At 40.2% G+C, this 21301-nt stretch overlaps 1 protein-coding gene across 4 annotated transcripts in view; it reads left to right on the top strand.

Annotated features, from left to right (window-relative positions):
- Positions 1–21301, top strand: part of LOC126484348 (nuclear factor of activated T-cells 5-like) — a 405657-nt gene that overhangs the window by 369013 nt on the left and 15343 nt on the right. For 3 of the 4 annotated variants that reach the window (XM_050107805.1, XM_050107808.1, XM_050107807.1), the window contains exons 10-11: positions 11968–12030; positions 15086–15220. In XM_050107805.1, the coding sequence (XP_049963762.1) occupies positions 11968–12030; positions 15086–15220 (198 nt within the window). The remainder of the gene's footprint in view (positions 1–11967; positions 12031–15085; positions 15221–21301) is intronic. The other variant, XM_050107806.1, reaches the window with a different exon arrangement.

Raw genomic sequence — 21301 nt, 5'->3', positions numbered from 1 at the left:
GGACTTGGTTCACAATTTTGGTCCGTTTTTCTAGTTTCACTCCTGGCCCGTCTTCACCTCCTGTTAATGATTACGTGGTCCCAATTATTGGCCTAAACCTGCCATCTTTTTCAAATTTTATGGAAGTGCGTGTTGTGCGGGGAAGGTCACCCACTGTGGTGTATTCTCCATCTCTGCACACTTCCACCCTGGCACCCTTCCTTCCTGTTGTTGTACATCCAAAACCAAGCATGATAGCCATCTCATTGAGGGGCAGGTAGTCAAGTGCCTGTACAGTGGTAACCCCCTGACTACAAAGAGACTGCACTGTTTGTGCTTGTGCTGCATAACCCTCATGTATGCCATGGAATATGTGTCCATCATGACTGAGGCATGGGGACTCCCAGGAATGGCTTGTTGGGCAGGTAGCCATTGCTGTGACTGGTTGACATCCATGGGGAGAGCCCCTGTTTGGAGTGTATGGCACCATGGCAGATAGTCCACACATGAAATGACAAACTCTTCTCCCACTGGCAGTCACATGGTCTCAGCAGTCTCTTTGCAATGGACAGTCTCGTATGATGCAACTAAGTATCAGCCCAACGCATTCCCTTTCCTGGCCACGTCACGGAAGGAATGCAAGACTGGACAACAAGGAGCAAAATCCTCCTCCTCAATACCTGGTCTGTACCAGGACCGATGAGAGCCTTTCTGGCCACCAAGTTTTTTTTAAATACATTGATGACAAACACAGGGAAGTCGCAGCCATGTCTGAGTCTGAGATGAAGAGCAGTTCCCATCTGATTAAAATGTCATCTCCTGTCCAGTCACAGTTGCTGCTCTCTTGTGAAAAGTTGGGTGACATGTCCATGACTGTCACTCCCCATAAGTGTCTCAATATTGTCCAGGGCATCATCTTTCACCATGATCCTCTTTTGCAACTGATGATGAGTTGCGGGTCAACTTAGAGTGACGGGGTGTGCAGTTCATCCGAGAAGTTCAAGGTGATGGTCTACCAGTGAGACGTGGAACTCTGTGTTCCTCCTCCAATGAGATGCTTCACGTGTAAGAAGTTAAGACATGTCTTTCCATTGCACCACCACTCCTGACTGCAGGGATTGTGGACATCCTCTGCATGCAAATGTTTCTTGTGCCCCTCCCCTCATCTTTGTAAACTGCGGTGAGTTCCCCCTCTCCTTCCAGAACAGATTGCTCCATTTTTAAGTGTGAGAAGAAAATTCAGGAGTATAAGATGCTGGACAAGCTAACATATCAAGAGGTCAAAAAAAAAAGTATGATTGTGTTAATTTCATACAAATGACACAATCTTACGCTGCAGCCGCAATGTCGCTGCCCTCTCTGTTGATGGTGCCTTTCTCTGTTGTGCCTCTTAGAGATGCCTGCTGATATCTGCCCCGCAAGTGGTTCGGGCCCCCTGGTGCTTTCTCCACACTCGCTTCAGGAGCATTGACTCGTTACCTGCCGGGGACAGCGGTCCCCATTCCCAGCTGTAGGCATCTCAACCTCTTCTGCCTTCTCTAGCTAGGAAGAGGTCTCCTGGGACTCTTTCTTTCTCAGTTCCTACTGCTCCACAACAAGATGTCAGCTGGTGCCTGAAGGAACCACAGGGTGCTGGCCATTGGACTTTTCGATCTTCCCCTGTCCTTGAAACAATTTCAGCAAAACATTCTCGGTCCTCATCTTTTGAGGAGGAGGAGGAGGAGGAGGAGGAGGAGGAGGAGGACAAGAAGGATTAAAAAAAAGTCTTCTACAATGGAGGAAATGCTGGTGGCCACCATGCCACCGAACTCTGAATGTACTCCTGTGCCCAAGGTGGAGATCCCAGTGGCTCCTGAGGCATGAGATCTCCCCAGGCAATGCGCCACGGAACCTATGTCAGTGGATCCCCTGACGTCTCAACCGGGGACAGCACATGACCCTGAGTCATAACCTGCTCCCCATCGGTTGCGACTGTTTGATCCTCCAGTGGCAGTGGAATAGTTACGGATTTTTTCACTACTACTATTGCTATCCAGGAAACATGGCTTCTAGCAACTTGGACCTCTGGCATTCATGGCTACCGAGGTTATTTTAAGAATCATACTGACTAAGAGAGGGTATCGGGTGGAGTTCTTACGTATGTGCTGAACTCTATATACAATGACGTTGTGCCTCTTGATACACCATTGGAGGCTTTGGCTGTTGGGGAATGGGCAAATCAGGATTTTACCATCTGTAATGTTTATTTCCCTTCCAGTGATGTACTGTCTGCATTATTCTCTCACCTTTCCCACCTTTCCTTGTCTTGGATGACTTCAACACCCGTAGCCCTCTGTGGGGTGAGCAGTGATCGCTGGCAATGGTAAAGACATCGAAATTTTACTGGCATATTTCAATCTTTGCCTCTTGAACAGTGGTGCCTCCACACACTTCTGTGTGACGTGGAACTAATTTGGCCATTGATCTCTCCTTTACCTGTCCTGGTCTTCTACCGTCTATCCACTGGAGGGTCCGCGATGACCTGTGTGGTAGTGACTACTTCCTGATCTTCTGTCCCTCTCACAGCTTCGCTCCCCTAAACTCCTGCCTGTGTAATTATGGCTGGGATGTGTTCACCACTGCTGTCGTCCTTAGCTTCTCATCGCAAGGAAGTATCACTGCGGCTGTTCTGCATACACTGGCATCCATTCTTTTGGAAACCAACCAAACCTTCCCCTCTTCCTTGAGACCCCATCTTTGGAACACAGTACCCTGGTGGATACCAGAGACAGCTGCGGTCATTAGAGATCCGAGGCATGCTCTCCAACACCATAAGCAGTACCCTGCACTGAAGCACCTCATTGCCTTTAAACAGCTTTGTACCCTTGTCCGCTACCTCATAAAACAATAAAAGCAAAAATCCCAGGAATGGTATGTTTCCACCATTGGATGAAGTACCTCTCCATTTCAGATATGGGCAAAGATCAGACAACTCTACAACTTAGAGTCCCCTGCAGGTGTACCAAGTATTTCCTTAGATGGTGCCATTTATACTGGTCCAGATGCTGTCACTGAACATTTTGCTGAGTATTACGCTCATACATCTGTGTCTGAGTATTATCAGCCCACCTTTTGACCCATAAAACAGCAGGTGGAGTGAATGTGCTTACCTTTCACTACCCATCGCCTGGAGACGTATAACGCTCCATCCAGTGAATGGGAATTCTCCAGTGCCGTAGCCCATTGCCTTGATACAGCCCCAGGGCCAGGCCACACAGCCTTGTCCCCTTCAATTGGATCTGCAATGAAGTTGAGTTTGCATCTCAGTGGCAAGAAAGCACGGTAGTCTCGCTACTGAAACCGGATAACAACCCCTCTCGAGATGGACAGTTATTGCCCAATCAGGATTACTGGTGTTCCAAGTTGCTCGAATGCATAGTGAGCAAGTGACTGTGTTGTCTCCTTGAGTCTTGGGGCCTTTTGGCTGCATCTCAGGGCAGTTTTTGCGAAGGCTGCTCCTCTGCTGATAATTTGGTTTACCTGGAGTCCACCACCCAGACAGCCTTTGCATGTCGTCAGCACCTCATTGCTGTCTTTTTTGACCTACAGAAGGCTTATGACATGACATGGTGTCACCACATCTTTACTACGTTACATGAGTGGGTCTTCCAATTTTTGTCCAGAACTACACCAAACGTTCCAGGTTCAAGTGGACGCTTCACTCAGTACCCCCCTCTCTAAGGGAATGGGGCCCCACAGGGCTCTGTACTGACCATTCACCTCATTCTGGCAGTTGTCAATGGCCTAGTGGCGGCTGTGGGGTCATCGGTATCACCCTCCTTATGTGCTGAAGATTTTCGCTTTGGTATTACTGCTCTAGTATGGTTGTGCTGAGCGTAGCCTACAGTGTGCCTATGAAAGATGCAGTCATGGGATTTTCCCCATGGCTTTTGGTTGTCCACCGCCATGACTCACGTCATGCACTTCTGCCCCCATAGTACTGCCCCCCCCCCCCCCCCCGCCCCACACACACACACACACGCAGAGCTTAAGCGAAAGTACTGGTAGTACCTCAATACACTTTGCTGCCTCAGTAGCACAAGCTGTGGGTGCAGATCGCTCTACACGTTTGCAGCTCTACAAAAACTTCATTCAATGAGAATCTTTGCATATGGTTCAGCATCACCCCTCATCATTGCAGATACTGGACCCCATTCATCATTGTGGGGTCTGAATTATGACAGGAGCCTTCCAATCTAGCCCTGTGAACGGACTACTAGTCGAGGCTGGAGTCCCTCCGTTACCTATCAGGTGCCAACAAAGCTGCTGAATTGTGCTGCCTGAGCACCCCAACTACCGTGTTCTTTTCCCTGGAAGGTGGCTCCAACTCCCAAAACAGAGACCCAGAAATGGGTTTACAATTGCTGCATGCCCCAGTGTCTCTGTTTAGAACTGCAACTTCCTCCACTGTCGCCTCTGGTCAGGGATACATTGTATCTGCCCCCCATGGCATGTGCTCCAACCTCGGATGTGTCTCAAAGTCCCCTTTGGTTCAAAAGGGTCTGTTGAGATCACGATTTTTCGCTGCCTCTTCGTGGCTGTCCTTGAGAAGTATCTGGGTTCAGAAGTGGTAGTCACTTATGGCTTAACAGTCAAAGGATGAATAGGCTTTGCATACACACATGCAGCAGTGAACTCCAGCTTCTGCCAGACCACTGCAGTGTCTTCACTGCTCAATTGAAGGCCATTAAATGATCCCTTATCCATGTTTGTTCTTGCACTATCAAGAGTACCCTAATCTGTAATGACTCCTCCAGCAGCCTTGGGGCTATAAACCAGTGCTATTCTCCTCGTGCACTGGTTACGGCTGTTGAGAATTGTGTCTCTGACTCTGTGACCTCCATCAAGCTGGGTGGCATGTTGTTTTCGTTTGGACCCCCAGTCATGTTGTGATTTTGCAGGATGCCGATTCTGGAAATGGGGGTCCCAGAACCAGACCTTTGGCTGTTTGTACACCATCGATTGCTGGAAGTCTAGAACGCAGATTGGTCTGCTGTGATCTACACAGATAAACTGAGGACAATTAGGGATACCACGACCACATGACAGTCTTCCCTGCTTGCTTCTTGCAGGGAATCCAACATCCTTTATAGACTCCACATTGGCCACACTTGGCTGACACATTACCACATTCTCAGATGGGATGACCCCCCTCACTGCCAATGCGGAGCCTGCCTGACAGTGACCCACTTACACCTAGAGTACCCTAATTTGGCTGTTTTGTGGTGGCACCTTAAGCTTGTTGACACACTACCTCTGCTGCTAGTGGACAATGCCAACTTGACTGACCTGGTATTATATTTTGCCCATGTAGGCGGTTTCTATTCAGCTGTGTAAGCTAGGTCTGATTGGCCTCATTGACCTCCTGAAGGGTCTCTGGATAGACGAAGTATATGCCATATAGGTGTCACATCTGAGGTCATATAAATATCACAATGTTCTCTTCCATAAAAACCGTGTGTACTTCTTGCAATTTAATTTTTTTCCCTTCCTTTTTCAGTTTAGTTATTACATTTAATCTCGTATGCAGTATCCGAAATTCAAAATACGCAAGTAGGTTGCTATTAGCATGAGGATTTATTTATTGTTACGAATGGAAAAGCGTGGTGGTGACAATTAAGGATTAGCTAGAGTATCGACCTCTGTAGACATATTTTCAGAATTAGGTTTTTGTGGTTCTTAAATTTATTAAATATCATTCCCATGTCCTCTTCTTAGGTAAGATGTGCATTATTGAAATGTCGGAACTTGATACATTTCCCAGCTTTGTCTTCATGAAAGGGGAAAGGAACGACGAGAATCGACCAAGCAATAGTCTGTATTGTAGTTGTAAATTGTCGTAGCTGTGTTGAAAAAGTACTAGAGCTTCAAGTGCTGATAGAAAGCACTGAAGCTGAAATTGTTATAGGAACGGAAAACTGGCTAAAGTCGGAGATAAAATTCTGCCGAAATTTTTACAGAGGCACAAACTGTGTTCAGAAAGGATAGATTAAATAAAGTAAGTGGTGGTGTGTTTGTGTCTGTTGGTAGTAGTTTATATTGTAGTGAAGTTGAAATAGATAATTCCTGCAAATTACTATGGGTAGATGTTATACTCAACAGCCGTACCAAAATAATAATTGGCTCCTCCTACCGACACCCCCCCCCCCCCCCCCCCTCCAAACTCTGATGATGATATAATAGCTGAATGCTTCAAAGGAAACTTGAATCTCATTACAAATAAGTACCCCACTCATACAGTTATAATTGGTGGAGACTTCAATCTACCCTCGATTTGTTGGCAAAAATACATGTTCAAAGCCGGTGGTAGGCAGAAAACGTCTTCGGAAATTGCACTAAATACTTTCCCTGAGAATTACTTTTAACAATTAGTTCATGAGCCCACATGATTTGTAAATGGTTGCAAAAACACACTTGACCTCTTAGCCACAAATAATTCTGACCTAATAGAGAGCGTCATGACGGATACAGGGATTAGTAAACCCAAGGTCATTGTAGAGAGGCTCAAAACCGTATCAACCAAAAGCACTAAAAATAAACACAAAATATATCTATTTAAAACAGCAGATAAAAATTCGCTTGATGCCTTCCTAAGAGTGTGTCTCCATTCCTTCTAAGCTAATTATGTAAGTGTAGACCAAATATGGCTCAAATTCAGAGATACATTATCGACAGCAATAGATAGATTCATACCGCATAGGTTAATAAGAGATGGGACTGATCCACCATGGTACACAAAACACGTCAGAACACTGTTGCAGAAGCAATGAAAAAAGCATGCCAAATGCAGAACACAAAATTCCCAAGACTGGCTAAGATTCATGGAAGCTCGACATTTAGTGTGGACGTCAATGCGAGATGCTTCTAATAGTTTCCACAGTGAATTATTGTCTCAAAATATGGTAGGAAGCCCAAAGAGATTCTGGTCGTATGTAAAGTAATCCAGTGGCAAAAAAACAGTCAGCACCGTTATTGCGCGATAGCAATGGAAATGTTACCGATGATGGTGCCACTAAAGCAGAATTACTAAATAGTTTTCCCATATCACTGACCTCAATTTGCAGTAGGATTTTGGAGCGTATACTGCACTCGAACATTATAAATCACCTTGAAGAAAATGACTTATTGATACATAACCAACACGGATTCAGAAATTATTGTTCGTGTGCAACACAGCTAGCTCTTTATTCCCATGAAGTAATGAGTGCTGTCGGTGGGGGATCTCAGATTGAGTCCATAGGCCCTCTACTGTTCCTGATTTATACAAATGATCTGGGCGATAATCTGAGCAGCCCACTTAGATTGTTTGCAGATGACGCTGTAATTTACCATCTAGTAAAATCATCAGACGATCAATTCCAATTACAAAATGATCTAGAGAGAATTTCTGTATGGTGCGAAAAGTGTCAATTAGCACTAAACAAAGAAAAGTGCGCGGTCATCCACATGGGTACTAAAAGAAATCTGATAAATTTTGGGTGTATGGTAAATCGCACAAATCTAAGGGCTGTCAATTCGAATAAATACCTAGGAATTAGAATTATGAGCAACTTAAATTGGAAAGACCATGTAGATAATATTGTGGGGAAGGCGAAACAAAGACTGCGCTTTGTTGGCAGAACACTTAGAAGATGCGTCAAACCCACTAAAGAGACAGCTTACATTATACTTGTCCGTCCTCTGCTGGAATATTGCTGCTGCGTGGCATGGGATCCTTACCAGGTAGGATTGACGGAGGACATCGAAAAAGTGCAAAGAAAGGCAGCTCATTTCGTGTTAACGTGCAATAGGGGTGAGAGTGACACTGATATGACACGCGAGTTCGGGTGGCAGTCACTGAAACAAAGACGGTTTTCTTTGCGGTGAGATCTATTTACGAAATTTAAATCACCAGCTTTCTCTTCTGAATGCATGAATATTTTGTTGATGCCCACCTACATAGGGAGAAATGATCATCATAATAAAATAAGAGAAATCAGAGCTCGAACAGAAAGATTTAGGTGTTCCTTTTTCTCACACGCCATTCGAGAGTGGAATGGTAGAGAAGTAGTATAAAAACGGTTCGATGAACCCTCTGCCAGGCACTTAAACGTGAATTGCAGAGCAGCCATGTAGATGTAGATGTTGATTGAAATTACCCACGATACGGCTGTGTCAAAAGGTGAAACAAGTGGGAAATGGGAGCAGTTAAATATTCTTGGTGCAGGTGTTATGTTGTATAGAACAAGAAAAAAAACCTTTTCGTTTTCCTTAGTTTTGGTGTAAACATACGAGAATTTAGTGATGAACATGGTCTAAAGTAGATATTTGTTGCAAAAAAAGTAATGCTTTTTTTTCCATAGAGATGTCAGCCTTTGTTTTTTTCCAGTTATTGTGATAATAAATGAGTAAAAGATTGTGGAGTGGATGGGACAATAGCTAGTTATGCAGTGTGGTCATTCTAACAATTAAAATTTCAAAGAACAATTTACCTTTTGGTTTGACAGCCATGGACATTTCAGTTATTACTTTTTGTTTTGCTGGATTACCAGTGTTAGAAAATAGATACCTATAATTGCTTGAAGAAAGATTAGGGTTTAATGTCCAGTTGCAAGTGAGATCATTAAGAGACGGGTTATCACTGGACATTTTTCCAGTGAATCAACAAGGATATTGTCTTGGCTGCATTTTCAATGGATTCAATCCATGTATCTGGTTGTGGTTGAATGCAGTGCTGTCGCTAGTCCACAGAGCTTTCTCATATGCTGTGTTTTTCCTGTGAGGTATTGTGTGCTGTATCTAATGAGATGCCTGAAGTGTTGGCTGGCTGACTCACATTTGGTTGACAAACTTCCATAACCATACCATCAGTTGTTTCCAGACCACAGTTGGACGTCCAGTATGTGCTCTATCTTTGATCGATATTAAATCAAGTTTACATTTAAATAAGTGGAGTTAGATTGTCATTATGAAGGCAGATGAATAATTCACTTTATTCAGCTTTGCTAAGCTTTTTGTAAACACCAATTTCCCCATTTTTTCTCAATGAATGTTTCACTCATTCACTTCTAAACTGTAGAAAACAATGTTTTGACTCTGGATTAAGCTGTGTTGAACTTTTGAGAAACTGAAGAGCTTATTAACTACAGTATATTCATTCAATGAAATAGTGAAACAAAAAAGTCACATGTAATTTTCTTTTTAAAAGAAGTTATACAGACAGAGCTTCAGAAAGCTTTTTATTTTGTTGAAACAGATGATAATTTTCACAGTGAATTTTAAAAATTTTAAACTTTTGCAATTGTTAAAAACACCCATATGTTGTAGAGCTATGAAATGTTAGGAACAATAAATAATTTAAATGTGATACAAATCAGTTAAATTTCACTCGATAAACATCCCAGGATGTTTCTTTAAGACTTCTTCCTTACCTGTAGGTAATTAATGTATGTAAAATCCTTTTCATAGTGCGTGAAAACATCAATGTGGTCTGAGTGAGTGGTTTTGTAGTCAACTTGGCTAGCTGTTGTCTCGACAGGTTTCCCTTCTGTTATATAGTAGTCCATCTTCCCAGTACAAATAATTACGTAGATGCACTTTGTACTTAATGTGTTTCCTAGTAGATTACTTCCAGTCATTGCCAAAACCAGTCCTCACCTATTACATGTAATTGACGAAAATTTTCAACTATGTTATTGTTATCAGTTGGTAACAAAGGTTCCTCCATTTTCAGAAATTATTTCCATTCTTGTCCAAAAATGGATTTGACTGACAAATAGCTATGTTATTGAACTGAGAAACTAATTTTGATTCTTATGTGAACATTGAAACACTTTATTCAAAACTGAAGGACAGTTCAGTGTTTAGTTACTTAATACAAACAAAGCACTTTCATTACTTTCTTTTGAATTTATTGTAGTATTTAATACATCTGTCTTTCTCAAATACATGTGACCTGTATCGAAATCACTTATTAACTGTTATTACCAAATACAGTGTGATTTACTGCGCTGTGTGTGCTCTTTATGCTTCATAACTGGTTTTTCCCACTCCTTCCCCTCCTCATTGTGCATACATTTCTTCAAGATTCAGAATGTGAGAGATACTCAGTTTCTTTTCAATCCCCTATACTATCTAGTCGTGTGTGTGTGTGTGTGTGTGTGTGTGTGTGTGTGTGTGTGTGAGAGAGAGAGAGAGAGAGATATTTTTGTAAACACTTTTTGTTTCCAGAATGCTATGAAACTAAATGCGACACTTAATACAGTGATTTTTGCTCATTCTCCCTTTTTCTGGCTCATTCCACTTTTGCAAAAAATTATTCACTCATTTTGTGAGTCATAGACAGGAATTATAACAGACACTTACAGCACAGTATTCCAGTATTGTTTTTACTAGTGTGCAACATCTTGTGATACCATAATCGTTTGGAGCATTGTATATGTAATTTGTGTAGAAACTATTAACATGTATTAAACTTTGGTGTTCCTTTGTGCAAGTTGGTTTGATCACCACCATACTGTAGTTGGCATGGTTGTGTTTTCCTAGCCTTTCTACAACATGACTTGTTGGATTGTTTGGGGTACCTATAGTTTAATATAGAATCTGAACTGTCAGTAAACTGGGCATTTTTCACATATAAAAAGCATTGAGGTGAAAGTCAAATTAACTGTCCAAAAAAATATGCTGTGAGAGCAGAGGAGATGTTGAACCTTAACCCTTTTGATATTTAGCTCGATACTTAACAACCAAGACACAGTTTTTTCCACATAATGCTTGATTGTCACTTGTTAAACAGCAGTTTGTGAATTCACCTACCTTTGCAGGAAAGCGGTGGTAGAGACTGGAACACCAGAACTGTTAAATGACATAACAGAGGAAGCACATTAGGAATAATATGTTCACTCTACATTTTTTCCCCCCTGTATGTACTTCTGCTATGCAAATAAAAATTATAGACCTATGTTTGCATATGATTTTAAAATCAGCAGCAATATAATTTCCCACTAAAAGTGGGAAACTGTTTGATTTACTAGTGAAGTGGGATTGTGCATCTTCTAATGTGACTTTAGGGCAAATAAAAAGTAATAGGACACACTGATGTAAAACAGCTTGGATGCATGATGGTTCCATAATTTTTTTATGGATTGAGGCACCATTGTACAGTCACTAATTCAGTAACTTGGATTTAAATATAGCAAAGTAGATACTGCATTTTTGTGACTCAAACATTAAAATTTAGTTTTTTCTCTAACAGTTTTCTGCTGTCAGGAATGAAATTGGGGCCAGTAATGGGATACAAGAGTAACAGGAAGCTTGTTTCCTGTTTCATCATTGAATGTTGCACAAATAGTACACATTTTACTTTCACTGAACTGCACTATTGCATGTTTTAAGGGGAGCGAATTGGTGTACGAGACATATGTTGTGTTCAGGAGCTCATACAAACCATTGCAGGGGAATCCCACATCTGAGATTTCTGTATCTGTGTTAATATTAATGGGTTTTTAAGTATCACTTTAATATCATGTTGGTTCTGGCCTTATGATGCTACTGGCATAGTATAGTATAGTACTTGTGTGTGTGTGTGTCTGCAGGTATGAGAGTGCACAAAAATCAGAGTGCAGTGTATAGGGGGGGAAAAGTTATGTAAATGACGATATGTGATGGTGTGGGTGACATTGAAACTGATTTGTTAAAGATACTGAGTGGATCAGGCACTGTGGATCAGAAGCCATGAGCCAGATAATTTCCAGTAAAGAGATTGTAATGTTTGATTGATTGCCAAAGTCATTAATGAACATAATTTGATTACTATATTCCTTTTTCTAAAGTGGAGTTTCATACTGAAACAAAGCTGGTTCTGGCTCATAGGCTGTTTCATCGACCCCCACTTTTCTTTCAGGGGATTCCAGCATATCACTGTGTCTACATACTAAGCAGTATGATTCAAATTTGATTTTTTCATGCCAGCAGTTGGAGCAACACATCTGGGATCTTCATGCCTGCCTGTAGCACAGCCAACAGCTCCTCCATGTAAGTGACTTAAATATTTTAGCTTTTCTTTTTATGACTAGTTTAAAGACCATTTAATGCTTCAAAAATTTCTTCTCTTATAATAAGAATAGTCACTATGCAAATGCACCAAAATTTACATTTTCAGATTTGTAGCATTATGGTATGATAATATATAATATATTGTATGTACCTTGAACTTGACTTACAGTGTGCAATTTATTTGACCCTAAAAGGTTGTATAAGTTTCAGTACAGTGAACTTCATCCAGTTGATGAATGACTAAAAAAAAGTATGATAAATGTATGTAACAAATGTCCTGGCCAGTAAGTAATTCATTACAAGACACGAGTGTACAACAGGATGATTTTTTGTGGTGCTATATAGCAAGAGTTTGATAGCTCAGTGACTGCCAACCAGAATACCTGTTTTTTAAACCAAGTCTGAAAGATAGTTTTTTAAAGCCAATAACAGTTTTCAATCAAAGGTTTATCTTGTAAAGAAAAGCACAAAATGCTCATTTTGAGTGTGATGCATATCATGTCAGGTAGTCATGTTCTTGTTTTCTCTTTATGTTGATGGTACTGACAGTGCCAATTAATTCATGTAATCTGGTGTTACCAGAGGGACTGCTCACTATCTATGTTAGTAAACAGAAAATCAACGATGTAAGGAAACGATAGATCACTGCTTACTGTAAAGATGACAGCCAGGCACAATTAAGACACCTACACGTTAGCTTTCATCCACAGCCTTCGTCAGAGAAAGAAAGAGAAGCACACACACGTTCATTCACACAGACAAGCACACCACATGTACACATGACTGCTTGCTTGTATGAATCAATCAGTGTGTGTGTGTGCGTGTGCGCGCGGGTGCGTGCACGCACTTCTTTCTTTTTCTGATGAAGGCTGTGGCTAAAATCTAGTGTGTAAGTGTGCTTTAATAGCATCTGTGTGCAAGTTAATGTGTCATCTTTATGATAAGTAGCAATCTATCTTTTTCTTACATTGTTGATATTCCAACCTGGAGTTTCAATTGTTTAATAAACATAATGTCAGTTGAGCTGCTAAGGGATTGAAATTAAACTCAGTGTAGAATGTATAGGCTGTGGTGCATAAATTGGCAATAAAAAACCATGTGATGAATCCCATTTAGTGAGAATTACTTACATTGTGTATAGGAGACACTTTCATTAGTGTACTGTTCATTAACTTGGTGGCACCAGTACTCAAATGAAAGTGTTTGTTTGTTTTTGTTTGTCAGTATTTGCACCACATACAGTATAAACCCGCTTTTACATTCCCAGAATTAACATTTTCCCACTGTTTACAAAGTTTTTTATCATTCCCATCATATTTCCAATGTCCACAAAGTTAATTTGCACCCGATTTTGTGTCAACATATTTATAATTTTCCCGCAATTTACGCATTACGAAAAAATGTTCTTGGAGAAGAAAATGACGCTGGCCATCCAGTAGTGTTTAAAAATATTATGTGGTTAAGTTTTTTTGACTCCAGGGCACTCTACTCAGCAGATTTGAACCGGTAAATATGTAAAAGTTGGAACAATTCATGCCATAATTCCTTCCGCTGCCAAGCTCAACTTAGCGTGGTGGCTGATAGGAGTAACTAGGTTTGTTCGAATAAAGATATTGTGACCAATCACAACCATTTCCAAACTGTCTCCACTGTGCAAATGCAGTTTCGTGATTGTTGTGATCACCATTGACACTTCTGTGGAACCAAATTTAGCATGTTTCGGTGTTTGGCCACTTGTAGTGCTAAATGACACCGTCATTCACTTTGCGTTTCTCAAATGTTTTTAGTTTAAACACAGCACCAATTTCATATTTTTTAAATGCTGAGCAAAACTTGTTTCGAGAATTTATTCTTGTTGTTGAGGGCAGTATTTATGTATGTGTTTTTGTGATATTACACCATTTTTTGAAGTCCCTTGAAAAGTGTAGAAATTGGGTTTCACTGTAGTAGCCTATAGTCTGAATCAACCATTTAAAGCATTACATCATGCTCAAGTGTATAAAGGAGGAAGAAAAAAGTTGTCTGCAATTAATTTGAGCATTTGGTCATATGCACTCTGTGTTATACACTGCCTTGGAGGCACAAGCACTTGTGATTATAGATAAATTAGTGTAGAGCAGCTATTGAGTAACACAAAATAATAATTATAATTATAATTCATACTTAACATACTTAATAATATTTAGTTGTGGTATTTAACAGGAAGTCATTACTAGCCTAGGCTTAAATGTGAGTACAAATTGTGTAAATCATAGTTGAGACCGTGTTTATTGATGGGTCTCTTAAGATTGATGAGAAGGCTAAGGCAAATCTACATATAAATGTTGTAATTTTGGTGCTGTATCTACTTATTAGTTGGCAAGCAATTGCATTTGACAGTAAGCGACAAAATATTTGAAAACAGAGTAGGGACAGTGTTACACAAACTTCACACTTTGTGAAAGTGCACTAACATGTCCTCAGTTATTATTTTACAGCTAGCAAGCTTTTTAAAAAGAAAAGTTTAAGATGAGGTAGAGTTGTTACCATGATATAAGATTTGTGATCTGCCGGTGCATACAGGTCTCATTTTAAATCAATTTTGAACTTCTGGCAGAAGATAGACATAATTTCAGAATAGAAATGTTGTCACTAGTAATAGCAATGTTCTAATCCCAGAAACATTTGATGTTTTTAAACAGGTTCACTAGTTTATACGAGTGACATTGTAATAAAGCAGATATGCTGGCGTTAGGTTTTAGTTTCTTCAGAATTAATTTTGAATCTGTTCAGAATGATGTGCTCTGCAAAAGTGGATTTCACTAGTTTCTCGAGCTACACATTTGCCATGCCTGGCGCAGTATTCCTGTGAGAATATGAAAGAGAACCCATTGATTGATTGTACCAGTGTAAATTGTGCTTAAATTAAAGAGTGTATTGTAACTAATATGAATCCAGTACTCTCCTTTATTAACTGAGAACATTTTTATTGTGCTTGTAGATCTGTTGTGTGATAATGATGGATTAAACTGAAATGCGTTTGATTTATTTACAGCTATGGAGTTAAGCCGTGTTTATGGGAAATCTCCAGTCACAGCCTCAACACCCACCATGCGACTGACTGGCCAGCACCTGAAATCAGATTTGCCTAATGTAAAAAATCAGTTCCATCCTTTTGGGTCTTCAAGAGGTGAGTACGGATCAGTCAGAAATAGTTTTAGGTTTATGTATTGAAATCTCGTGTGTAAAACAGCCCCAAACATCTGATTACTTGAAAAGAGTTAATGTGTTAATTATTTGACATTAAGCACATAAGTGAGGAAAAGTGTAGAAATTATGTTTAGCATTTCTTGGAATTACCTAAGTGCTCTTCTTAGAAACACTGGATGAGGACAATCATCGTCTTCTTCCTTTCAAAGATTAGGATGTTTCCTGTTCCACCTGTACTTAAAAATGAAATCAAATGTAGCTAATCATATGATGGTTAAAGAATAATGTGGGCCCCACCTTTCAGGGATTTGCAGGACACTTAAAATTATTATACATCTTAAACACTGACAGCAGTGAGAATTCACGATATCTATCATAATATTCTGGATCTGCATGCAGTTGAGCTGCAATGTCACAAGCGACCTCACAGCACTTCATACAGGAACACAGACGGGATTTTTCGTCGTCTTATATGGTGGTGAAATGCTAATATAAAGCCGCCTGTGGATTTCAACCTTTCTTACCATCTTGTGTTTTTGCTGGTATGGAGAAACCCCCAATAATGTGTCAAACAAGAATAAAAATTTACAACACATAATAGGTCAAAGATACATAAAAAAATCGCATAAACACATACATAAGAAACATGCACCATGTCTGCTCATTTATTGTAGCATACACTCACCTGGCTGGATACCATCATGTATCGACAAAGAAAATGACCTAGAAATGAAAAGCAAAAGTACAAAACAGAAATTTTATTAAATAATCATAAACCTACATGTACTGGTTTTAACCATTACTCACGTGATTTTGAGTCATCATCACTTTATTCCTTGTCTCTACTGTTGTAGAGAACATCGTGTTGTGTGCCATCAGGTGCATTAGAAACACAGTATTTTTTAAATGGGTGATGGACAGCTTTAGTTGGGATACATTTCCGTGATTGTTCCATCCCCTCACACACTCGAGACAAGGTTGCACACTTAACGTATCTTGTAGGCGTCAATTGCCTATCTTCTTTAGTTAGCCATTGGGAGTGCATATTTTTAAGCTTGTCCTTAAATGGTTTGTAAATATCTAATGGCTGTAGAATTGACTTTGTCCCTCATGGAATTACAACCAAGCCTGCCCCACCGTCTACAAATTTTTTCTTTACAGCTATAGTAATATGAACTGCATACGAATCTAATATGAACATGTTTGACAAACCTAGCAAGGTACCAGGATGACATTGCCCTATAAATCTAATCTAGTCTATTATGTCCTCTGTGAACCAGTCAATTTCATTATCACTTACAATAATGTCCTTTGGAAATACCCGGGGGGTTGGGTAAATCTTCCATGTAAAAATGGCAGTTTATGGCCATGGGCTATAAAAGCAAGTGTGCAGACATGCACTGTTTTTCACTACTCGTGGACATTATTTTAATGTCTTTCTTCCCTTTTGCCTCCACTGTTTAATTTGTTGGCATATTGGAATAAACTGGAGTGTGGTTCACATTAGTCTACTTATCTGACTAAGACTATTACTATTTTCGTTGTGCAGTCGGATTATGAAGTGCAGAAATTCAATGAGTTTTTCCTTGCACTTTTCTGGCAGTTTCTGTGCAACTGAAGTGTGCCTATGAAGAAAAAATCCCCAATGTTCCATGACATGGGCAACCAAACTATGGCTTCTTTGAAATCTTTGATTTTCTGCTGTCAAGCAATGTCATGTGCTTTGACGTGAGTAATTTCTGCACTCATGGGTAAGCACTTTTGTTGCTGCTTCCAAACAAAATTGTTCAGCATGACTTCTAACACACAGTGGCAGCCACATTTTACCCCAGAAAATGTTTTCCTATTGCTGGAACAAACTAAAAGTTCCTGTTGCTGTGTCCATTGCCTCACATTACCCTCGTCAGGCCTGTATCACTTACCTGCAGCGCAATTTGTTGTTGCCTCTGTAAGAGAAATCACTTATCTTTTCACATTCACAGTAGAGTTAACATGTTTCATCATGATATATTACAATCTGGCACCTTACGGAAGTTCAAAAGTAGACTGAAGCAAAGGATGAAATTTGAATGTAACATCCACAGATGTATTTGTGAGCACTGCTCTCTTTTGCTGGAGCTGTCGAAATGTAAAACCGTGCTAGCCAACTTGAGAAAGTTTCTTAGAGACGTCCATTTTTATGGTGTGTATTTTTATAGCCATGAGTATTTGAAAAATTGCTAAATTTAAAGGTGAGCATTATTAAATTTGAATTTTCTCCATGATGAAAAATTATTAACATTCAACTCTCAAAATACTTAACACAGAGGCTGCCATGGCAAAATACATACTTATGGCAGCTTCTAGTGGAATTTTCCGGAAATTACTTATGCTTTGCCCCCGAATCTAAGTGACAGGTGCATTGTCGGACCATGAAAACTGGAAAAAAAAGATTGACTTGCATTCGGGTAAATAAAGTAGTCTGTATTATTTGAGATTGTAAATTCATGTCTACTTCTTCCTTTGAATGCTAAGACAATTGATTTAAAGGTTACTTACTGTGAAATTCCAGGCATATCAGTAAGAGATAATATAAACGACACAATTATAATCAACTTTGTACGGATTAACAGAGAATGCGTCAAAGATGGACTGGTGTGGGAACCATTTATAAACCAATATAGAGTCACTGGACTAAAGTTAGAAACCCACATTATAGTTTTTTGCGCATTGAGTAACGACTCACCTGGCTCCTAATGTATATAGACTTGAAGCGAAGTGGCTGTGTGCTTATAATCCATTTTTCGATTTGTTTGTTCTTATGCACAGGTTTATGGTGTTTGTGACCCACTATTAGTACCATAATGTGAAAGCTACATCAGTTGTACATCTTCTGAGTACGATATTAAAACTCTGTGGCTAAAAGTCGAGAGACGACCCACCGAGAGCACTCACCGGTACACATGTGCCGGCACGATGTGGCTGTTCTGTAAATGTGAGAGGTAGCGAGGAAGTGAATGAGTTCAAATTAGGCACGACTATACACCTTCAAAAATTGGTGCATTCCCGAAGTGATACGATGCGTTGGGCCTCGTGACTTTTAGGGACGTGTTTGTAAATTGAAAATGTGACTGAACCGATAAGGCCAATAACCTTTCTATGTGACCTAAGAAATGAACTGATTGGGACTTTTGAGCTGTAGGACTTGCATTGCATCTGTAGTGAGAAGGCCAGTGACAGAATGAGCCAGTGGGAGGTAAGAAGACTGAATGAAGTGGCACAGTGGTCAGCACGCCGGACTCTCATTCGTGGGAATGACAATTTGAAGCCTTGCCCGGTATGGGTCCTTTGAATGGGCCAATTTCCTTTTCCGTCCTTCCCTACTCTAAGCCTTGTGCTCTGCTGCGTGGAATGATCTTGTTGTCAATGGGATGTTAAACTTTAGTCTTCGTTCCTTCCTGAGGCAACAGGACGTGGTTTTTGTTGTTAAATTGCTGCCAAATACCTATCGATTGTGAAAATAAATGCATGTTTCTACTCAAAGTTATACAGTCAACATTGTCATAGGTCTGCAAACAGTGAAAGAATTGGTATAGTAAGGTGTGACAAGTTGCAATTCGATGCAGCGTGTGAATGAAAGCACATGGGTCTAGTGGATGCTTTGCAAATTGTATGTAGTCCTGTTAGTTCTTGCAATTGTGAATTCACAGAACCCGTGAGCTGTTTTCCTTGTTTGATGACGTTTCGTTTTGGTTAACATTAAAATTAATGTAATTGTATGTCAAAATGCTTCAATACTGTGGCAACAGTTTGGATCTTAAGTCATCCAGGTTATGTGAAACGTTTTGGAAGGTTAACATGATTTATGTTGGCATGGTAATGGTCTGCTCCCCACACAGGGACCATTCCCTTGCAGTTTGAAGAGAATTTGTGGATTTGTTGGACCAGTCAGCTGAAACCTCCCAAGTTTAAGTATCTTGCTGCTGCTGCTGCTGCTGTTATTGTGATACTCTTCAGTCCAAAGATTGGTTTGATGCAGCTCTCCATGCTAATCTCTCCTGTGCAAGCCTCTTAATCTCCGAATAACTACTGAAACCTGAAACCTATATCTATTTAACCTGCGTTCTATGAGAAGGAAAGTTGCTGCTCACCATATAGCTGAGATAGGCACAACAAAAAGACTCTCACAGTTAAAGCTTTCTGCCATTGACCTTCATTGCCCCCCCCCCCCCCCTCCCCCTCCCCTTTTGCATCAAATTGTCTTATAAGAGAAGTCTTAGCGTAAGTATTGATTTGCATGTTCCTACATTTCTCCGGAACTCAAAACTGATCTTCCCGGTGGTCAGCATCTGCTAATCTTTATGTTCTTCTACAAGTATATCAGATCAGTATTTTGCTATCATGTCTTATTAAACTGTTGGTTTGGTAGTATTTATACACTCAGTACCTGCCTTCTTTGGAATTGGAATTATTACATTCTTCCTAAAGCCCGAGGGTATTTTGTCTGACTCATATATCTTGCGCATTAGGTGAAATAATTGTTTCACGGCTGGCTCTCCCAGGGACCTCAATAATTCTTAGGGAATGTCATCTACTCGAGGGGTCCTGTTTCCACTTAGATCTTTCAGTGCTCTGTCAAATTCTTCTCGCAGTATCATGTCTCTTATCTCATCTTGACTTACTTCCTGCTCTCTTTCTACAGTATTATCCATTTTATTTGTCCTTTATAGACCCCCAGTATATCCCTTTCATCCTCCTCCTTTCAGCTTTCTCTGTGTTGCTTAGTACTGGCTTGCTGTCTGAGTTCTTGATATTCATGTAGTTGCTTCTCTTTCATCCAAAGGTCTCTTTAATTTTCCTATAGGAGGCATCCATTTTTCCCCTGGTTATGCATGTGTCTAATGTGTTTCATTTGGCCTCTAGCCATTTCTACTTAGCTGTTTTGCACACTCTGTCTGTCTCCTTTCATAAACATCCGTATTCCCTTTCGCTTGCTTCATTTGCTGCATTTCTATATTTGCTTCTTCCATCAATTAAATTTAGTGTCTCACTGTATTTTCTAAGGATTTCTCATAGGCCTTGTCTGTGTATCTATTTGATCCTTTGCTACCTTCACTATCTCATCTCTCAAAGCTACCCATTCATCTCCTGTTGTGTTCCTTTCCTCTATTTGTTCAGGCTTGCCTAAGGCACCCCCTGAAACTCTCAACAACCTCTAGTTCCTCCAATTTTGCGGGTCCCATCTTCTTAAATTCCCACATTTGTGCAATTATTCGTTTTTAACCTGTTGTTCATAACTAATAAATTGTGATTGGAGTCCACATCTGCCCCTGGAAACATCTTACAGTTCAAAACCTACTTTCAAAATCTCTGTCCCTCCATTCTATTTTCAACCCAGAAGCTTCCAATGTCTCCAGGTCCGTTCCATTCATACAACCTTTTTACACAATTCTTAAAGCAAGTGTTAGCAGTGCTTAAATAATGCTCTACCCAAAATTGTACCAGGCAGCTTCCCCTTTCCTTCCTTTCACCCAGTCAGTGTTCCACAATTTTTCCTTCTCTTTCTTTTCCTACTAACAGATTCCAGTCAGCGATCATAAATAAATATATATTTCCTTTAAGTATGTGAATAATTTTCTTTATCTCATCATACTCTCTTTCAGTCTTCTTCATCTGTGCAACCAGTTTGCATGTAAATTTGTACTACTGTGGTAGGTGTTAGCTTTCATCTCTACCTTGCCGACAATAATTAATTCTCTAGATTAGATCTAATTTTCATTTCAATTGATCCATAGGGAAGAGATCCTCTATATTGTTCATAGTAGTATACCCACATTCCTATTTTAACATGTTTGAATTAGGTCACTATCTTGTCTGTCTAGCTTTTCAATACGAATTTTGCTATTTATTTGAAACTGACTTCCTGATGAGCTAGAAACTTGAAGTTTTAAACATTGCTCAGAACTGGATGACAGTGCAATATTAACTCACTGTCTTGTCTCGTGTGGTGGGAGAGTAGTTTGTGGCACTGCCATTTCACCCATTTTCTTGTTCCAGTCGTTAATGGTTCACGGGAAGAACA

Source organism: Schistocerca serialis, chromosome 6 (genome assembly GCF_023864345.2).
Source record: "Schistocerca serialis cubense isolate TAMUIC-IGC-003099 chromosome 6, iqSchSeri2.2, whole genome shotgun sequence".
Lineage (NCBI taxonomy): Eukaryota > Metazoa > Arthropoda > Insecta > Orthoptera > Acrididae > Schistocerca > Schistocerca serialis.
The sequence above is the reverse complement of the archived record's forward strand: the minus strand, read 5'-3'. Positions and strand labels throughout refer to the sequence as shown.